Here is an 18,485-nt window from a genome sequence, read left to right on the forward strand (position 1 = left end):
TTTTTATGGGCACTCAGGCTGGTTCCATATTGGCTCTTGTAATTGTGCCAATTACAATGTAAACATTGGTATGGGTATACCTCCTCTACAGTATGCTTAGTTCGATAAATACCAAGGAATGTTATATCTGGATTATATGGTGGTTCCATTTCTAGTCTTTCAAGGAATCTCTATACTGATTTCCATAATGGCTGTACTAATTTACAGTCCCCCAAACAGTATATAAGTTTTCCTTTTTCCCTACATCCTCATCAGCATTTATTATTACTTGTATTCTTGTTGGCTGTTCTTCTGATTGGAGTGAGATGGAATCTCATTATAGTTTTGATTTGCACTTCCCTAATCACTAAAGATGCTGAACATTTTTTTTTTATGTATTAGGTGGCCATTTACATTTCTTTTGAGAACTGTTTGTTTAGTTCATTTATCCATTAATTAAAGACAAATGAAAGCATTTTATTTCCTTAATATGCTTCTTCTATGTCAAATAGATAATTTTGTAGTATATTATTTTAATTTGCTTCTTGCTTCTTAATAATTTTTAAAGGTTATTTTCTTCATGGAAAGTAGTCTACTTTGGATTAACCTAAGTCCAATTTTAGTATGTTAAAACTTTTCTCCCATTTCATTAAATTTCCTTCTCCTTTCTTTTCCTGTTATCATAATACAAATAATTTATTTCTACTTTATAAGACCATCAACATGATTTTAAAGTTACTGCTTTATATACCTGTATTTTAAATGAGATAGGAGAGAGTTCCATACAAAATACCCTTTTAGTATTTTGGGTAAGGCAGATCTGCTAGTGATTAATTCTCTCATTTTGTTTATCTAACTATGTTTTGATTTCTTCTTTTTTCCCACTTGGCTCTCCTTTGTTTTTAAAGAATAGCTTTACTAAATACAAAATTCTTAGTTGATTGTATATTTCCTTTTTTCACTCTATATGTCATCTCACTGTCTTTTGGCCTACATGGTTTCTGATGAGAAACTCTACAAATCTTTTTAAGGAAACTTTTTGAGGAATTGCTTTCTTTTGCAGCTTTCAAGGTTTTCTCTGTCTTTTGACATATTCATGCTATATTAAGTTTAGCTTTGAATTTGTTGAGTTCATCTTTGAGTTTGTTGAGTTTCTTAATATGCAGATTGTTTTCCTTCAAATTTGGTAAGTTTGGGTTATTATTTCTTCAGTATTCTACTTTTTTCTTTCTCTCCTCTCCTTCTGGGACTCATATTATGCACATATTAGTAGGTGTGATGACATCCCAGAGATCTCTTAGGCTTGCTTCTTTATCTCTTTCTTTCTTTTTTTGTTCTTTAGACTCAAGAATCTGAATGGATCTCTTTTCAAGTTCACTGTCATTTCTTTTGTTTGTTCAAATAGCAGGGCATCAGTGGGTTGTCCTATAATTCAATTCTTACATACTAACTACCTGGAGGTAGCATTAGATCCCACAGGTTAAGCAATAAGTCCACAAGCCTCTTACCATTTCACAAGCCAATTACAAATTCTAGTTTGTGACCTGTGCTTCTGAATGATCAACTATAAATTGTCTGTGATCCCCTCTTCAGATTTCACTAGTTTCCTGAGGTATCTACAGATCTCAGGGAAATCCTTTATTTACATTCCCATCTGTTATAAAGGTTATTACAAAAGATAAACAATCAGTTTAAAGAGATCCACAGGGCAAAGTATGGAGAAGGACCCTCCTACCCTCTTAGGGTATGTTGTCCTCCAGAAACTTCCTTGTGTTCAGCAATCAGAAGCTCTCTGAACCTGGTCCTTTTAGGCTTTTATAGAGTCTTCATTACCTAGGCATGATTGATTACATTATTGGCCATTGGCAATCAGCTTAATTTTCAGTCTCTCCCTTCTTTGGAAGTTGGGGATGGAGCAGAAAGTTCCACATCTAATCTCAAGGTTGGTTCCCAGGGGCTCCCATCCAGAGGCTTTCCAGGAACCCCCTAGACACCAGTCATCTCATTAAATCACAAAAAGAGACCTGGGGATGTGACTTTGTGGTAAAGTGCTGACCAAACAATGCCAGAGGCCCTGGGATTAGGTTCTCAGTATTGCAAAACAAAAGATATATGAAAAGATACTCATCACTTAAGAGATTCCAAGGGTTTTAGGAGCTGTATGGCAAGAACCAAGGGTCACAGAAAAAGTGTTTTTTATTATATCACAGTATTATATTTCCTCTCATAAGTTTTCACTTTGGCAATTTTACTTTTCATCTCCAGAGTTTCTATTTGGTTCTTTTTTGTAATTTCAGTGTCTTTTGCACAAACTTTGCGCTTTTTTCCATTGCTTTCCTTGTTCAGTCCCACCAAAATGGTCACAGATCATGCAGTGTTGACTTTTGTTTTCAGGTTTCTGTATATATTAGAATATTCTTTTGTTTGGATGAATTTTATTCACATTTCAAATATTAACTCATGTAACTTCATGGAAACCTTCCTAGATTCTCACAAATCTGTTGTATCTATGAAAGTGATAATAAGATTTTTTTTTTTAAAGAGAGAGAGAGGTAGAGAGAGAGAGAAAGAGAGAATTTTAATATTTATTTTTTAGTTATCGGCAGGCACAACATCTTTGTTTGTATGTGGTGCTGAGGATCGAACCCGGGCCGCACGCATGGCAGGCGAGTGCGCTACTGCTTGAGCCACATCCCCAGCCCAAGATATTTTAATATTTATTTCAATACCTATCCTATCATATTATAATTGCCTATGTACATGTACTCATCTTTATCTCTAAAGCAGACTATAGAGTTCATGAGGTCAGGGACTGTTAGTATGAGCAACCTGTGACCTATCATCTAACATTGGACCTCAGTGAGTTGCTAAATGAATAGAGATTTAAGTCTGCATTTATGAATGAAGAAAACAACCATGCTCAGTACTAGAAATACAAAGATATCTTAGACAAATGCCTGAATAAAATAAACCTTTGAAACATCTTGTTTTTGAGGAATACAGTTTCCATTAGTAATGTGGGATTAATCACTTAAAGCCAATGATTCTAGATAAAGCCTTATGTGCTCTATTTGAAACAATAAAATAGCAAAAATAAATTTGAAACCAAAAAGCATTATTTACAAATAAAAGAAGAAAATGAAGAGAACTTTCTAACATATCATAGGTCATAAACATCTTCTCATGGTGGGGAATATACTCTAACATTATCTATTGCTGAGGACAACAAATTATCTATAGAACAGATAGTATATAGTTTAGACTTTGAGGGCTATAATGTCTGAAAACCTGTTGCAACTTACTCAACTCTACCTGTAGCAAAGGAACCCCTAGATCATTCCAAATGGGGTGTGGTGCATCCCAATAAAGTTTATCTCCAAAAACAGGCAGCAATCAGAATTTGGTGCAAGTGCTGTAAATCTATTACACAGATATAATTAGCTCCCTATTTTTGGAATTTGTCTTCAATTTATTTCCCTATTAGTAATCTAGCATCACTTCATGTTCATTTTCAATTTTCGGGCTAAGATAAATTCTAAATGTAATATACTCTTTCTGAGACTAAGAGTATATCCTTGGGCTGGGGTTGTGGCTCAGCGTTGAGTGCTCGCCTTGCACATGTAAGGTGCTGGGTTCGATGCTCAGTACTACATAAAAATAAATAAATAAAATAAAGGTTAAAAAAAAATAGATGCAGCCATTGCCTTTAAAAAAAAAAAAAAGTAGATCCTTATGAGTTAGTTTCCTGATACTGTAGCAAGTACTTGAAATAAACAACTTATAAAAAGGAAGTTTATATTAGCTTACCATTTGGAAGTCTATAAGTCAGTTGACCCTGTTGCTTTTCAGGCTCTGAGAAAGCAACATACCATGGAAAGGAGCGTGTAACTGAGCAAAGCACTTACCTTATGGCCTAGACATGAAAAAGAAGAAAAGAAATTCAGGTTCCATAGTCCCCTTCAAGGGCGTGCCCCCAGTGACCTAAAACCTCACTCGGCTTCACCTTTTAAAGGTTCTTTTGCTTCCCAGTTAAGTGCCAAAGTAGGGATCAAGCCTTTAACACTTGGCCTCTGGGGGACATTCTAGATCCAAACTATAACCTTATAACTTTTTTCATCAAGGATAGATAATTTAACATTTGCTTTCTAACTGTGACTGTGAGCATTTTGTTTTGTTCTTTTTGTGGTTATTGAGAATGGAGAAAGATAGAGTGAAACTTTAGAAGGAAAGAAAGAAAGACTGGAGGGAAACAGATTGAGATAATAATAGGGATATAAAACTTGAAATATTCCAGGAAGAAGAAAATAGAGAAAATTCCATAACAACAAATTTTCCTACTCAAGTTTTTATTTATTTAAAACATTTCGTACATCAAGTTTGAGATTTAGGTGGGGTTTTGCAAATTAGAAATAATTTTTTATTTTTCCTAAAATATTCTTAGACTGGCATGATTTTCATTGTGATTAACTGGTGAGAGAGAGAGAGAGAGAGAAGAGAGAGGGAGGGAGAGAGAGAGAGAGAGAGAATGTGTGTGTGTGTGTGTGTGTGTGTGTGTGTGTGTGTGTGTATGTATATATATATATGGAAAAGTCTAATCAATTGGTTCAGGGATTGGCATCTTACTATCAGTGGGCCAAATTCTTCCTTTTGTCTGTTTTGTGTATATGAAATTTATTTATTTTTTAATTTTTCCTTTTTTTGGTACTAGGAATTGAACTCAGGGGCATTCACCACTGAGCCACATCCCCAGCCCTATTTTATATTTTATTTAGAGACAGGATCTCACTTGAGTTGCGTAGTACATCTTTTTTTTTTTTGCTGAGGTTGCCTTTGTACTCACAGTCCTCCTGCCTCAGCCTCCCAAGCTGCTGGGGTTACAGGCATGCACCACCATGCCTGGGCCATAAATGAAATTTATTACAACATAATTAGGTACATTGACTTAGTATTGTCAATGGCTGCTTTCAGGTTTTAAAAGGGCAGAGTTATGTAGTTGTATCAGAGACAGTATGGCCCATAAAGCTTAAAATGTTTACTATCTTCTACTTTACAGGAAAAGTTTACAAATCCCTAAATTAGAAAAATTGTATATTTAGTCAGTTTACTGAAAATGGATCTACAAATATACAAGTAATTTGCTACAAATGGGTAACCAAAATTTTAGACACTTAATTTGGAGACCAGATCTAGGAGCTTAAAATACAAAACACAATGTTGAAAAATGACAAGAAATGTTAGAATACAGTGAACTCATAGAACAAGTATGCATTCCATGAAAGATGAATTTCAAAACTCCTACATACTTTTTATTAAGAAGCACCTGCCTTCGTTATAAAAAGACCTACTTACACATAGTTGGAAGTAGCCAACTCTTTATAAAGTTTTGCCCAGTCTTTAAAAAGCAGCAGTTGTACTGTGTGACAAGTTTCAATGGAGCATTGCTGAAATAACTGTTACAGCTTCTGAATTAGGCAACAGTATTCAAATTGAAAAACTCAGACTCAATAAGTGTTTGAAATCTGTGTGCATAAGCTTATTCCAAAGATGAGCTTTATTTCTACTGGACATGTAGCCTAGATTCTTTTTGACATGAGTGTAAGACTAAATATGTATAGGTGAAGGAGAAGGGGAGATTGGTTAAAAGAATACAAAGTCTCTTTTTTTAATATTTATTTTTTAGTTATAGATGGACATAATACCTTAATTTTATTTTTTTTTTTTTAGAGAGAGAGGATTTTTTAATATTTATTTTTAGTTTTCGGTGGACACAACATCTTTTTTTTTTTTTTTTTTTTAATGTGGTGCTGAGGATCGAACCCAGCGCTCCGTGCATGCCAGGCATGAGCACTACCGCTTGAGCCACATCCCCAACCCTTTCTTGTGTGTGTGTGTGTGTGTGTGTGTGGTGGTGCTGGCAATTGAACTCAAGGCCTTGTGCATACAAGGCAAGCACTCTACCAACTGAGTTATACCTCCAGCCCCAATTTTATTTTTTTATATGTGGTGCTGAGGATGGAACCCAGGGCCTGGCATGTATTAGGCGAGCACTTTACTGCTGAGCTACAATCCAAACCCCAGGATACAAAGTTTCTATAAGATAGGATGAGTAACTTCTGGAGATCTGTTTACTGCATGGTGACTAGAGTTAATAATGCATACTTAAATGCTAAAGAGATTAGATCTTAAATATTGTCACCAAAAATATTAAGTATGAGGTGACAGATATGTTAATAAGCCTGACTAGTTTATCTCTCAGGAATTTTACAGTTGTATGACACCACACATTTATATGACATAGAGCTAGTGAAGGGAAATAAATGGAGACAGGCTGTATTTGTCAAGACAAAGCAGTGCTATTACAAAACTACAAATATAGTAGACATTCTGTTGCCCAAAAGAAATTGATTCTCATATCATTTTTATACATTTCTCATTATTTAATTTTTGAGTTTATTTTATCTTGTTTCTCATCATTTGCTTTTCTGTGATACTTATTCTATATTAAAAAATGTTAGTGTTATGCCAAGAATTCACATTATGATTGTTCTTCAGGATGTTCTTAAGAAAGGGTGGTGAGCCCAAGAACCAGAGAATGTGTCTGTTGTAATTACTACAGCTTTGAATAGGACTTAGGTTATTCGGAATAGAGAAGTCCAATGAGCTGGGGACTCTTTCCAAACCCATATACTCAGGTTTTCCTGTAACCCCACTGATAGTTTGTTTGTTTGTTTGTTTGTTTGTTTGTTTATTTCCCCCCCTTTGCAGTACTGGAAATGGAACCCAGAGACATTCTATCGTACACTACATCCCCAGCCTTCTTATTTTATTTTTGAGACTAAATTGCCCACATTAGCCCCAAACTTGCTATCTTCTACCTCAGCTTCCCAATTTCCTATAATTACAGGCGTATGACATTGCACCAGGCTGATAGTTCTATTGTATTATTTCTCTGTTTACATGGATTTGGTTCTTCACATATTCATAACTTTCATGTTATTCCTTTCTCCTTGAACAATTATTCCATTTTGCTGAGCATTGTTTCTTTCATTTAATAAATACTTATTAAACATATAAAATGCATTTTGCACTGAGTCCAGGGATATTATGTCCATCCCGACACACACAGTGTCAACTCCCAAAGAATTTGCCATCAAATGGGCGAGTCAGATAAGGAAAGGGGAAGTTATATAAATTAAGAACTGAGAAATTAAGTGTTAAGGAAGCAAGTTTTGAAAATCAAACCAACATTCAAGCAGTGTTACATAGAGCATTGGTTTTAGATTTTGTTGATCTGTTTTCAAATCCTTAAAAGCCATGAGACTCTAAGTTAACTTCAGTGATACTTGCTGGGTTGTTTTAAGTCTTAGGATAAATAGATGTAAAAAGCACTTAGCCTAGTGCCTGCTGAATAAATGATGTTCTCCCTTTTTGTAAATCATCATTCAAAATTGTGATTCCAAAGCTTTTAAGTAGATGATTTATCTGGCTTCTACTTCATAAGAAATATGAAAAATGGATATATGATTATTTTGAAGACACTTTATCAGCATTCTGACATAAACTTATTAGAAATCAATTTTTATAATTCTTTTATAAATCTCACTCAGAATTCCATTAAGATATATTGACTATCTTAAGAACTTGTAATATTACTTATAAAACATTTTATCACACTAGTAATTCTGAAATCACTGGTCCTGAATTTGTGAACTAAAGAGGGAGTACTTCTCTGTCTCCCCACCTCCTTCAACCTGTAGTTTAATCAAGTTATGTTTTATGTCCAGAGGATAATTTTTATAACCTTTATTCCTGAGTTATTTAAAAAACATTTAAGTAAATCATCAATGAATTAATGAAATGTATTTTCTAAAGACTTGTTATAATTAGAATTTTCTCTATGTGAAGAATATTAAAACTAACATTTTGGAAATTATACAATGTTTTATTTAGAAACAAAGTTCTTGCTTTTCACAGAAAATAATTGTTTTGTTTCTTTGAAATTAAGTAGCATAACTATTGCTAAAAATATAAACTGAGGGTTTGAGATTGTAGCTCAATGGTAGAGTACTTGCTTCGCACATGTGAGGCACTGGATTCAATCCTCAGCACCACGTAAATAAATAAAAATAAATAAAATAAAGGTATTGTGTTCATCTATTACAACTATTTTCAAAAATATATAAACCAAGTTTGGTATAGTTGCAGTACAGTTTGTATTTCTTCAAAAGTGTGATGATTGATATCAAATCAGAATATTGTCTAGAGGTTACAATTCTTGTAACATTAAATAACAAATCATTCCAGTTTTGTTATACCATATGTAATAAGCGTTCAAGATTTGTTGTTTAAAACTACCTTAAAAATGCTAGCTGGGTGTAGTAGTGTATGCCTATAATCCCAGTGGTTCGGGAGGCTGAAGCAGGAGGATCATGAGTTCAAAGCCAGCCTCAGCAAAAGCAAGTTGAGCAACTCAGTGAGACCCTGTCTCTAAATAAAATACAAAAAATAGTTCTGGGGATTTGGCTCAGTGGTTGAGTGCCCCTGAATTCAATACTCGTCCCCCAAAATAAGAAAGCTAATTTCTTATAAGTATAAGCACAAAATATCAACAGTACATAGAATTATTTTATATAAACCATTCTAAGTCAGCATTGAAAATAGTGATCAAATAACTACTTTCGTATCAAAAAAAAAAAAAAAACAAAAAACAAGGCCAGTGAGGGATTAAAGTGGAGAAGAAACCTGAGGATAGTATTGGCAGGACTAGAACAGTAAATAGTGAATGGCTGCACTGCATGAGGAAAATGGACATGTGCTATCATGCCATTCTTCCTATTTGAGTTAGACAAATGGTATATGCCCAGGGGTAATGAGGGACAATGCTCTGAAGAAAGACAGGAACCACTTCCATACAGCCCTGCCAGATTCAGGAAACTAATGGTACATCTGCTATTTTGTTGTTGCTGTTGTTACTTTGGATACGTTACTGTTTCTATAGCATTTATTTTGTGGATCCTCACTCAGTGCCAGCTTTTGTGTTGGCAAAGTATTGCCATATACCCTTTACTGCACTTCCTGAAAACTGTGCATATTTTTTTCTCTCCCGCCCTCCCTCCCTCTTTCTCTGTCATTGTGTTCGCTCTGTCTCACTCCACCAAGTAGAAAATTTAGTTTTCTAGAAATTTATTACCATTGATTTATAGAGGTTTTGTTTTGATTTGGGTTTGTCTTTTTTTTTTGTTTGTAATAGCAAAATTTTATTTTGCCCTCCTCCCCATCTCTAAGAGCAAAATTCTATACTCTAAAACTCCTTTTACCCTTTTCTTTCTTGTAAAGCTATGTCTTAAAGAAATTTCTTATTTGAAAATTAATGCCAACACAGGCATTCATTGATTTATTTAGTAAACTTTCAATGAATTTTGTAAGGCTCATAACCCTGAGCTATATGGTATTATGGGTGATTCAGTAAAGTATTTAAAAGTAGTCAGGTTATAAGTGTGAAGTAGTCAAATACATTTCACCAAAGTTACTACAATATTTAAATCATACTATAGTGCTTATGCTTATAAAATGCTTCCAAATGTCTTTTGTTACATATTGTTAATACAGATGACTTTAACTGTAGGTTTTCTTTTACTCCTATGTTAGATAAGCTGTATTGCCATTTCAGTGACTTTGCATTCTGAGTTTTGTATTGTTAAAATGTTTCTCAAGTCTAAACTTTATAATATGTTACATTTTAGGTCAGAAGACATGTCTTCATCTGCATGGCATCTTTCCTTACCTCTATGTGCCATACGATGGTTATGGACAGCAGCCAGAAAGCTATCTTTCTCAGATGGCATTCAGTATCGACAGAGCACTTAATGTGGCTTTAGGCAATCCATCTTCCACTGCTCAGCATGTGTTCAAAGTGTCATTAGTATCAGGAATGTAAGTATATGATAATCCTTTTAAAATTTCTATTATCTGTATTTCTTTTGCTATTCTAGTTAAAGGAAAACATTCAGTTAAAATATATTGTTTGTATTCCTTTTACTTTCCCTGTAAAGGGAAATTTCTTGAAGTAAATTTTTGTTGGAATAAATGATGATTAACAGTGTTTTTTTATGTTTTAAATCTTTTCCATTTGTTTCCTAGGATTGTAGAAATTCATGTGATTCATATTTATCTATTGAGTAGTTTCTCTGTGCCATATTACTATTCCAGGCACTTGATGTGTTAGCTTTCTGTCCCTGTAGCAAAATACCTGATATAATCAACTTATAAAGAGAAAAGGGTTATTTTGGCTCATAGTTTCAGAGGTTACAATCCTTGGTAGGTTTGCCCCATTGCTTTGGGCCTGTGGCCAGACAGTACATCACTGTGGGAAGATACAACAAAACTGCTCACCACATGGCCAAGGAGAAAAGGAAAGACTGTGGTTCCATGATCCCCTTTAAAGAAATCCCCTTAATGACTTAAAGAGATCCCATAAAGCCTGCCTCTTAAAGCTTCTACTACTTCCGAAAGTGCCACCCTGGTAAACTTGAGCATGTGGGCCTTTTGGGGGGCATTCAAGATCTAAACTGTAGGCTGGTCCTGTGACACACACCTATTATCCCAGTGACCCTGAAGGCTGAGGCAGGAGGATCGCAAGTTCAAAACCAGCCTCAGTGACTTAGCATGACCTGTTTCAAAAACTAAAAAGGACTGGGGTTGTATCTCAGTGGTAGATCACCTCTAGGTTCATTCCCCAGTACAAAAAAAAAAAAAAAAAAGGAAAAAAAATCTAAACTATAGAGCTTGGAATATATTGTTGAGCAAAACAAAAATCTCTGCTCCTATGCTGGTTACACTCTAGCAGTGGAAAACATAATAATGTATACATATAACATGAAGTAAAACCATTTGTTTGTTGTATAATTACTACTATAGAAGAAGAGAAGATGGAGAGCAGGGTAAGAAGGATCAGTTGTAAAGGACTAGGAAGTAGACTGGTGGCAAATTTATATAGGGTAATTAGGAAAGGTCTCATTGACAAGGTCAGTGATATTTAAACAAACATGTGAAGAGCATAAGGAAGTAGAAACAGCATGGAAGCCAGGAGTTGGATTAAAGGAGGTTGAGAAAGATGAGAGGATGGAGATCAGGTAGGCTAGTGGTACTCAAAGTATGGTATCCATACTTTGGCTTCCAGTACAGCTGTGAGAACATATGCTCTCATATTTCTAAATACAGGGAATGCAATTGAAAAGTAGCCTTTCTACTATGTGGTTAAATCCAATGAATCACTCCATGTTGCTGCAGTCTGGCTGCAGCAAAATAACGGGGGGGGGGGGGGACAAGCAACTTGTGTACATTGATACAGCTGGAGTGGGAGCCCTTTATTGTAGCACAGGAGGTGTATATATACATTCCACACAGCTTATCTTAATTAATTAACATAAACTAGATACAGCAGTCAACCAATAAGGAATCTCTACACTTAATGGCTCGCTGGCGATACTTCACAAACCACTCCCTCTGGCATTTTGCCAGGCGCCATCCAGACTTGTTTACAGACTCTAACACCATGTAACCTGAATCTGCTTTCCATAGGCTGGTTTTAACCAGTGACTGAACATGGTAAGGACACTAAGGCAGTCTGTTCCTGAGAAGCTTGAGACTCCCCTACAGCCATGTTATATACTTCACTTAGAATCATATCACAGATCTTTTCTCCATCCTTCTCTTTTTCACATGGGACCTGATTAGTATCTAGGTCTGGTGATGGTTCCAACTCTTCTGCCTCTTTCCCTCATTTTCTCTCACAGGTGCCTGCCCTAATAAATATCTTGGACATTTGTTGTTTGTTTCTCAGAAGACTTGGAGTAACAGGCTTAGAAATTTGAAAGAAATACATTGTTGGACCCCACTCCAGAGCTACTGAATCAGAAACTGATGATGGACCCCAGGAATCTGTGTTTTAATAAACCTTTCTGATAATTCTCATGCATGCTAAAGTGTCTGAATCACTCCTGGAGACTATTCCAAAAACTTTGAATTTAACTGTGAGCTATTGCATGATTTTGAGCAACCCAAGTCTGACTAAAGTTGGAGGGATTATTTTAGCAACTGTGTAACAGGACACAGATTGTTAGAGGACATAGGTAGAAGGGAGAGTAGTAGGATTCTGTTTCATCAATCTGGGCAAAAAAAATATGGGGGCTTGAGTTAGTATAGTAGCATGAGTACTGTGAAGTGGTCAGTTTCTGAATCTGTACTGAGGGTCGAGATTTTCTGTCTCATTGGATGAAGGTTGTGAGAGCGTAGTCAAGAATGTCTATAAAATTCTGAGCCTGAGTCTTTACAGTATCTGATAACCAATATTCTATTTTCTACTTTGAGATAAAAATCTATAAGTAAGAACATGCCATATTTGCCTTTCTGCATTTGACTTATTTTACTTAGCACAGTATCCTCCATGTTGTTCCACCCATGTTGCTGCAAATGACAGAGTTCTATTCATTTTTATGGCTGAATAATATTCCATTGTGTATATGTACTTCATTGGCTTTATTTATTCATCTATCCGTGGATACCTCTCTTGATCATCCCATATCTTTGCTTTTGTGAACAGTGCTGCGCAGTAAACATGAAAGTGCAGATGTCTTTTTGGTACAAGCTGATTTCAACTCCTTTGGATGTATACCTAGTAGTGGGATTGCCAAATTACTTGGTAGTAGTATTTTGAGGAACCACCATACTATTTTCCATAATGGCTATATTAATTTGCATTACAGCAACAGTGTATTGGATTTCCCCTTTATCTGTATGCTTGCCAGCATTTGTTACTTTTTGTCTTCTTTATAACAGCCATTCTAGCAGGAGTAACATAACATCTCATTTTGGTTTTGATTTGCATTTCCATAATGATTAGTGATATAGAGCATTTTGCCATATATTTGTCATTTGTATATCCTCTTTTGAGAAACATCTATTCAGGACATTTGCTTATTTTTAAATTAGATTTTTGGGTTTTGTTTTTTTTTTTTTACTGTTGAATTCCTCATGTTCTAGATATGAATTCTTTGTTCACATGAATAGTTTGCAGACAATTTCTCTCGTTGTATAGGTTGTCTCTTCACTCTATTGATTGTTTTGTTTGCTATACAAAAACTTTTAGTGTTTCCCCTTATTTCTTCCTAGTTTCATGTAAGGTTTTGATAGATTTTCAGCTGATTTTTTTAATATAAGAGATAGGGATCTAGTTTCTTTCCTCTGCATATGGATATCTCATTTTCCTACTACCACTTATCGAAGACACTTTCCTTTCTCCAATGTATGTTCTTGCTGCCTTTGTCAAAAATCAGTTGGCCATAAATACATAGCTTAATTTCTGGGTTCCTTATTCAATCAGTCTGTTAATTGATTTTTATACTAGTTTCATGATGTTTTAGTTACTGTTGCTTTTTTATATGTTTTGAAGTCAGGTGTTATGATGCCTCTAGCTTTGTTCTTTTGCTCAGGATTGCTTTGGCTGTGTGTGACCTTTTGTGGTTCCCTGTAATTTTAGAAGTTTTTTTTTGTTGTTGTTGTTGTTTTGTTTTTGTATTAGGGATTGAACCCAGGGGCGCTTAACCACTGAGCCATAACCCCAATCCTTTTTTATATTTTAATTTAGAGACAGGGTTTCACTGAATTGCTTAGGGCCTCGCTAAGTTGCTGAGGCTGGCTTTGAACTTTGAATCCTCCTGCCTCAGCCTCCCAAATTGCTGAGATTACAGGTATGTGCTTCCAAGCCCGGTTGTCTTATTTCTATGAGGGATGTCTTTGGAATTTTTATATGTCACTTTGGGTAGTAGAGAGAGTTTAACAATGTTAGTTTTTCCCAATTCATGGACATGGGGTGTCTTTCCATGTTTATGTGTATGCATGTGTCCTCCTTTATTTCTTTCTCTAGTGTTCTGTAATTTTCATTGTAGAGAGCATTAATTTCCTTCCTTGAATTTATTCTTAGGGGGTTTTGGTTTTGGGTTTTGGTGGCTAGGAAAAATAGGATTGCTTTCTTGATTTTATTCTCAGCGCTTTCATTATTGGCATAATCAGCAACCTTACTAAATTCATATATCGTTTTTTTAACTTTGTTTGTTTGTTTGTTTTTTGGGTTTTTTTGCAGAGTGTTTAGTTTTTGTTTTTGTTTGTTTGTTGTTGTTTTGTGGTATTGGGAATTGAACCCAGAGCTTCATGCTTTCCAGGCAAGCACCCTTCCATTGGGCCTCATCCCCAACCTAGGTTTCTTTGTGTACAAAATCATGCCACCTGCTAACAGGAATAATTTGACCTCCTTCTGTATAATTGGTTTGCTTTTTATTTATTTCTCTTGTCTTATTGCTCTGGTTAACACTTGGCAATGATATATTACATTAAGAGTGGTGAAAGTAGACATTTTGTCTTGTTAGAAAAAACAATTTCCACTTTTCCCAATTGGTGTGATATAGGCTGTCAAGTTGTCATATATGGCCCATATATGAGGTATATTTCCTCTACATCTAATTTTTATCAAATGTTTTTCTCCATCTATTACAATAATCATAAGATTTTCATCCTTCATTCTGTTTATATTTATCTTTGTATATGTTGAAACCACCCATGCAATCCAGGAATAAGTCCCATTTGATTATGGTATACAATATTTTTGGCATGCCATTGGGTTTTTTTTTGTTGTTGTTTTTTTTTTTTTTTTTAGAGAGAGAGAATTTTTTTAATATTTATTTTTTAGTTTTCGGCGGACACAACATCTTTGTTTGTATGTGGTGCTGAGGATCGAACCCAGGCCGCACGCACGCCAGGCGAGCGCGCTACCGCTTGAGCCACATCCCCAGCCATGCCATTGGTTTTGATTTGCTGGTATTTTGTTGAGAATTTTTGCATCTGTATTCATTAGAGATATTTGTCTATAATTTGTTGTTGTTGTGTCCTTGTCTAGCTTTGGTATCAAGATATTGCAGGTCTCCTAGGATAAATTATAAGGGTTGCTTCCATTTCCATACTTTGGAGTAGTTTAAGAGAATTGGCATTAATTCTTTAAAAGTTTGATAACAAATTCATCAGTGAAGCCAATCTATCTACTCCTGGATTTTCTGTGTTGGAAAACTTTTTATTACTTATTCAGTCGTACTACTTGTTACTTACCTGTTCAGATTTGTTATGTCCTCATGGTTCAGTTTTGGTAGGCCATATGTCTCCAGTAATTTATCCGTTTCTTTTTAATTTTTTCCAATTTCTTGGAATATGAGTGTTCATAATAGTCCTCAGTGATTCTGTGTATTTTTGTGTTGTCAGTTGTAATGTCTTCTTTCATGTCTGATTTTGTTTATTTGAATCTTTTTGTTGTTTTGTTGTTATTCTAACAAACCATCTCTTCATTTCATTGATATTTTGTATTTTTTCTATTCTGGTCTTTGTTACTATTGTTTTTGTTTTGTTTTGAAGAGAGATATGGTTGATATGTACATTGATGAAAGTTAGGTGTTGAAATCTCCAACTATTGCTGGACTTGGTGTCACACACCTATAATCCCAGCAGCTCTGGAGGCTAAGACAGGAGGATCTTGAGTTCAAAGCCAGTCTCAGCAATGGCAAGGTGCTGAGCAATTCAGTGAGACTCTGTCTCTAAATAAAATACGAATAGGCTGGGGATGTCATTTGGTGGCTGAGTGCCCCTGAGTTCAATCCCTGGTACCCCTCCTCCAAAAAAAGAAAAAGAAAAAATCTACAACTATTAGTCTATCTCTCCTTATAGATTGCTTTTATTTGCTTTGTATAATTGGGTGTTCCAATATTGGGTATATATATATTTACAAATGTTATTTCCTCTTGCCAGATGAATTCCTTTATCATTATATGGTAACCTTTCTTGTCTCTTTTTCCGTTATTTTTAACTTAATCTATTTTATTAGATTCATCTGCTTTGCATTTGTATTACATCTTTTTTCCATCTTTTAATTTTCAATCTGTTTCTTCACTGGCGAAGAGAGTTTCTTTCATTTAAACCCATTCTGCCAGTCCAATATCTTTTAGTTAGGGAACTTGATGTACTTAAATTTAAGGTTATTAGCATACTCTTGTCATTCTGTTGATACCCCCTCTCCCTGGTTTTATATATTGTTTGTTCTTTCTTTCTCTCTTTATTATCTTTGTTATTTAACCAATTCCATATTGATTGTGTTTGATTCTCTTCTTTTTTGTGTGTGCCTTCTCTACTATTGAGTTTTGTGCTTTTGTGTATTTCATGAGAGTAGAATCATCTTTTCACTTCTAGTGTAGAAATTGCTTAAACATTTGTTGTAGTGCCTGGTAATAATGAATTCCCTCAGTTTTTGCTTGTCTTGAAAAGTATTTATCCTTTATTTTTGTAAATAGCTTTGCTGGGTGTAGTATTTTGGGGTTGGCAATTTTTTCTTTCAGGACTTTGAACATATAACCCATTTTCTCCTTTCCTATAAGGTTTCTGCTAAGAAGTCTACTTTTATCCTAATGAGTTCTTTTTTAGGTGACTTGACACTTCTCTTACTGTTTTTAGAATTTTCTCCTTTTTTTTTTTTTTTTTTTTTTGAGTTTGACAGTTTGGATGTAATATGCTTTGGAGAGAGAGTCCTTTTTGATCAAATCCTTTGAGCTTCCTGGACCTGGATATTCATATCTTTTCTAAAAATTGGAAAGTTTTAAGCAATTATTTCGTTGACTAGGTTTTGTGTGTCTTTTTCCTTCTGAGGTTCTCAGAAGGTGGAAGTTTGCTTGTTTAATGGTGTCCCATATGTCTTGAAAGCTTTCCTCATTCATTTAAAAAAAAAATCTGATGGGGTTATTTTAAAAGTACTATCTACAAGATTAGAAATTTTTTATTCTATATGTTCAGTTCTATTATTTTTTATTTCATTCATTGAGATTTTTTAACTCAAGATTTCTTTCTTTGTTTGTTTCTTTTTTACTTATAAAGAAAAAGAGGTTTATTTTGTCTCATAGTTCTGGTACAAGGTCAAGAGATCTCATTTGGTGATGGCCTTCTTGCTGACAGGATCCAGAGGTGTCAGGGTACATACTACATTGAGAAAGACAAGAAGCTCAAGAGATCTAGCCAAACTTTTTGTCATAGTAGTCCCACTCTCAAGGTGACCCACTAACCTATTAATCTATCAATTGCCTGTTAGGGCAGAACCTTAGTCATCTCTTCATAATAAGAATTAAATTTCAGCATGATTTTCAGAGGGGACACCAAGATAGTTCTTTTTCATAGTCTCTTTTTGCTGAATTTCTCCTTTATATCACAAATTGTCTTTCTAATTTCAGGGAATTGCCTGTATTCTCTTCCATTTTCTTTTTTTTTTTAAGGGGGGGGAGAGAGAGAGAGAGTTTTTGATATTTATTTTTCAGTTTTTGGCAGGCACAACATCTTTGTTTGTATGTGGTGCTGAGGATCGAACCTAGGCCGCACTCTTGCCAGGCGAGCGCGCTACCGCTTGAGCCACATCCCCAGCCCCCCATTTTATTGTCTTAAAACTCATTCTTTTGGATTTTTTTGTAGAACAATTCATTTATTTCCTTTTCTTTGGAGTTTATTGCTAGAGAGTTATTGTATTTCTTTGGAAGCATTATGTTACCTTGTTTTTTCATCCTTCTCTATGTTAATATTTGTGCATCTGGTGGGTCAGTTTCGTACCAATTTATAGTAAAACTTTTGGCTAGTCATGTGTCTTAGAGTTTGGGTTGGATATGTTGTGTTAGCTTTGGTTACACGTGGTCATGTTAATATCTGTAGCTTCTTCAGCCCTAATCAGTGCTGGCAATGTCTGCAAATGTCTCAGTAACCTAGGCTACAGGGGTTGTGGGATTGCACTGCCAGGTGGGAAGCAGCTCCCTTAGGCAGGGCCAGCAAATATACCAGCACCCATCACTTTCTGTGTGTCATGTTAGGGTGGAGCTACCTTGGTCATCCTAGCTGTATATGGCACCCCAGGTAGTAGAGTGGGGTGCCTGTCAGAATCTAAGGGCTACACAGGACCCCAGCTTTACTAATGGGCCTAGATGGTATTCCTGTAAGTGCCTAAGAACTCTACTGATGTTTTTTGTATAGCCACTGCAGGATGACTTACCCAGGAAGGTCTACCTAGATGTGTCCTTGAGTTAGAATGGGTGGTTGAGGCTGAGCATCTGCTTCTCAGGACCTCAGTGGGCTGAGCTACTAAGAATAAGTTGCTTCTCTACTTCTGTGAATCACAGAAGTATCACTGAGGCTGCCTGGTTGCTTCTTGGAGGTCTCAGCAGGTGAACCAAAGGAAAGGCTGCTTCCAGCTATTATAGGTAGATGGTTAAGAGTAACTTTTTAATACAGTCATAATGACTGAAATTAAGACAAAAATGGTTTACTTCTTTTTGTCTCTAGTTTTCTCAAAGTTGTATTTTAAAAGCCTCAATATTTTATGTTATAGGTTTAACTGAAAGGTCTTAGATTTTTTTTTAGTTGTTTGTTTTTTGAATAATATT

The 18,485-nt window shown here is 35.3% G+C and overlaps 1 protein-coding gene across 3 annotated transcripts in view; it reads left to right on the forward strand.

Annotated features, from left to right (window-relative positions):
• Positions 1-18,485, forward strand: part of Rev3l (REV3 like, DNA directed polymerase zeta catalytic subunit) — a 177,012-nt gene that overhangs the window by 48,080 nt on the left and 110,447 nt on the right. For all 3 annotated transcript variants that reach the window (XM_076858345.2, XM_076858346.2, XM_076858348.2), the window contains one exon: positions 9,723-9,912. In XM_076858345.2, coding sequence (XP_076714460.1) covers positions 9,723-9,912 — 190 coding nt within the window. The remainder of the gene's footprint in view (positions 1-9,722; positions 9,913-18,485) is intronic.

This window comes from Callospermophilus lateralis, chromosome 6, assembly GCF_048772815.1.
Source record: "Callospermophilus lateralis isolate mCalLat2 chromosome 6, mCalLat2.hap1, whole genome shotgun sequence".
NCBI lineage: Eukaryota > Metazoa > Chordata > Mammalia > Rodentia > Sciuridae > Callospermophilus > Callospermophilus lateralis.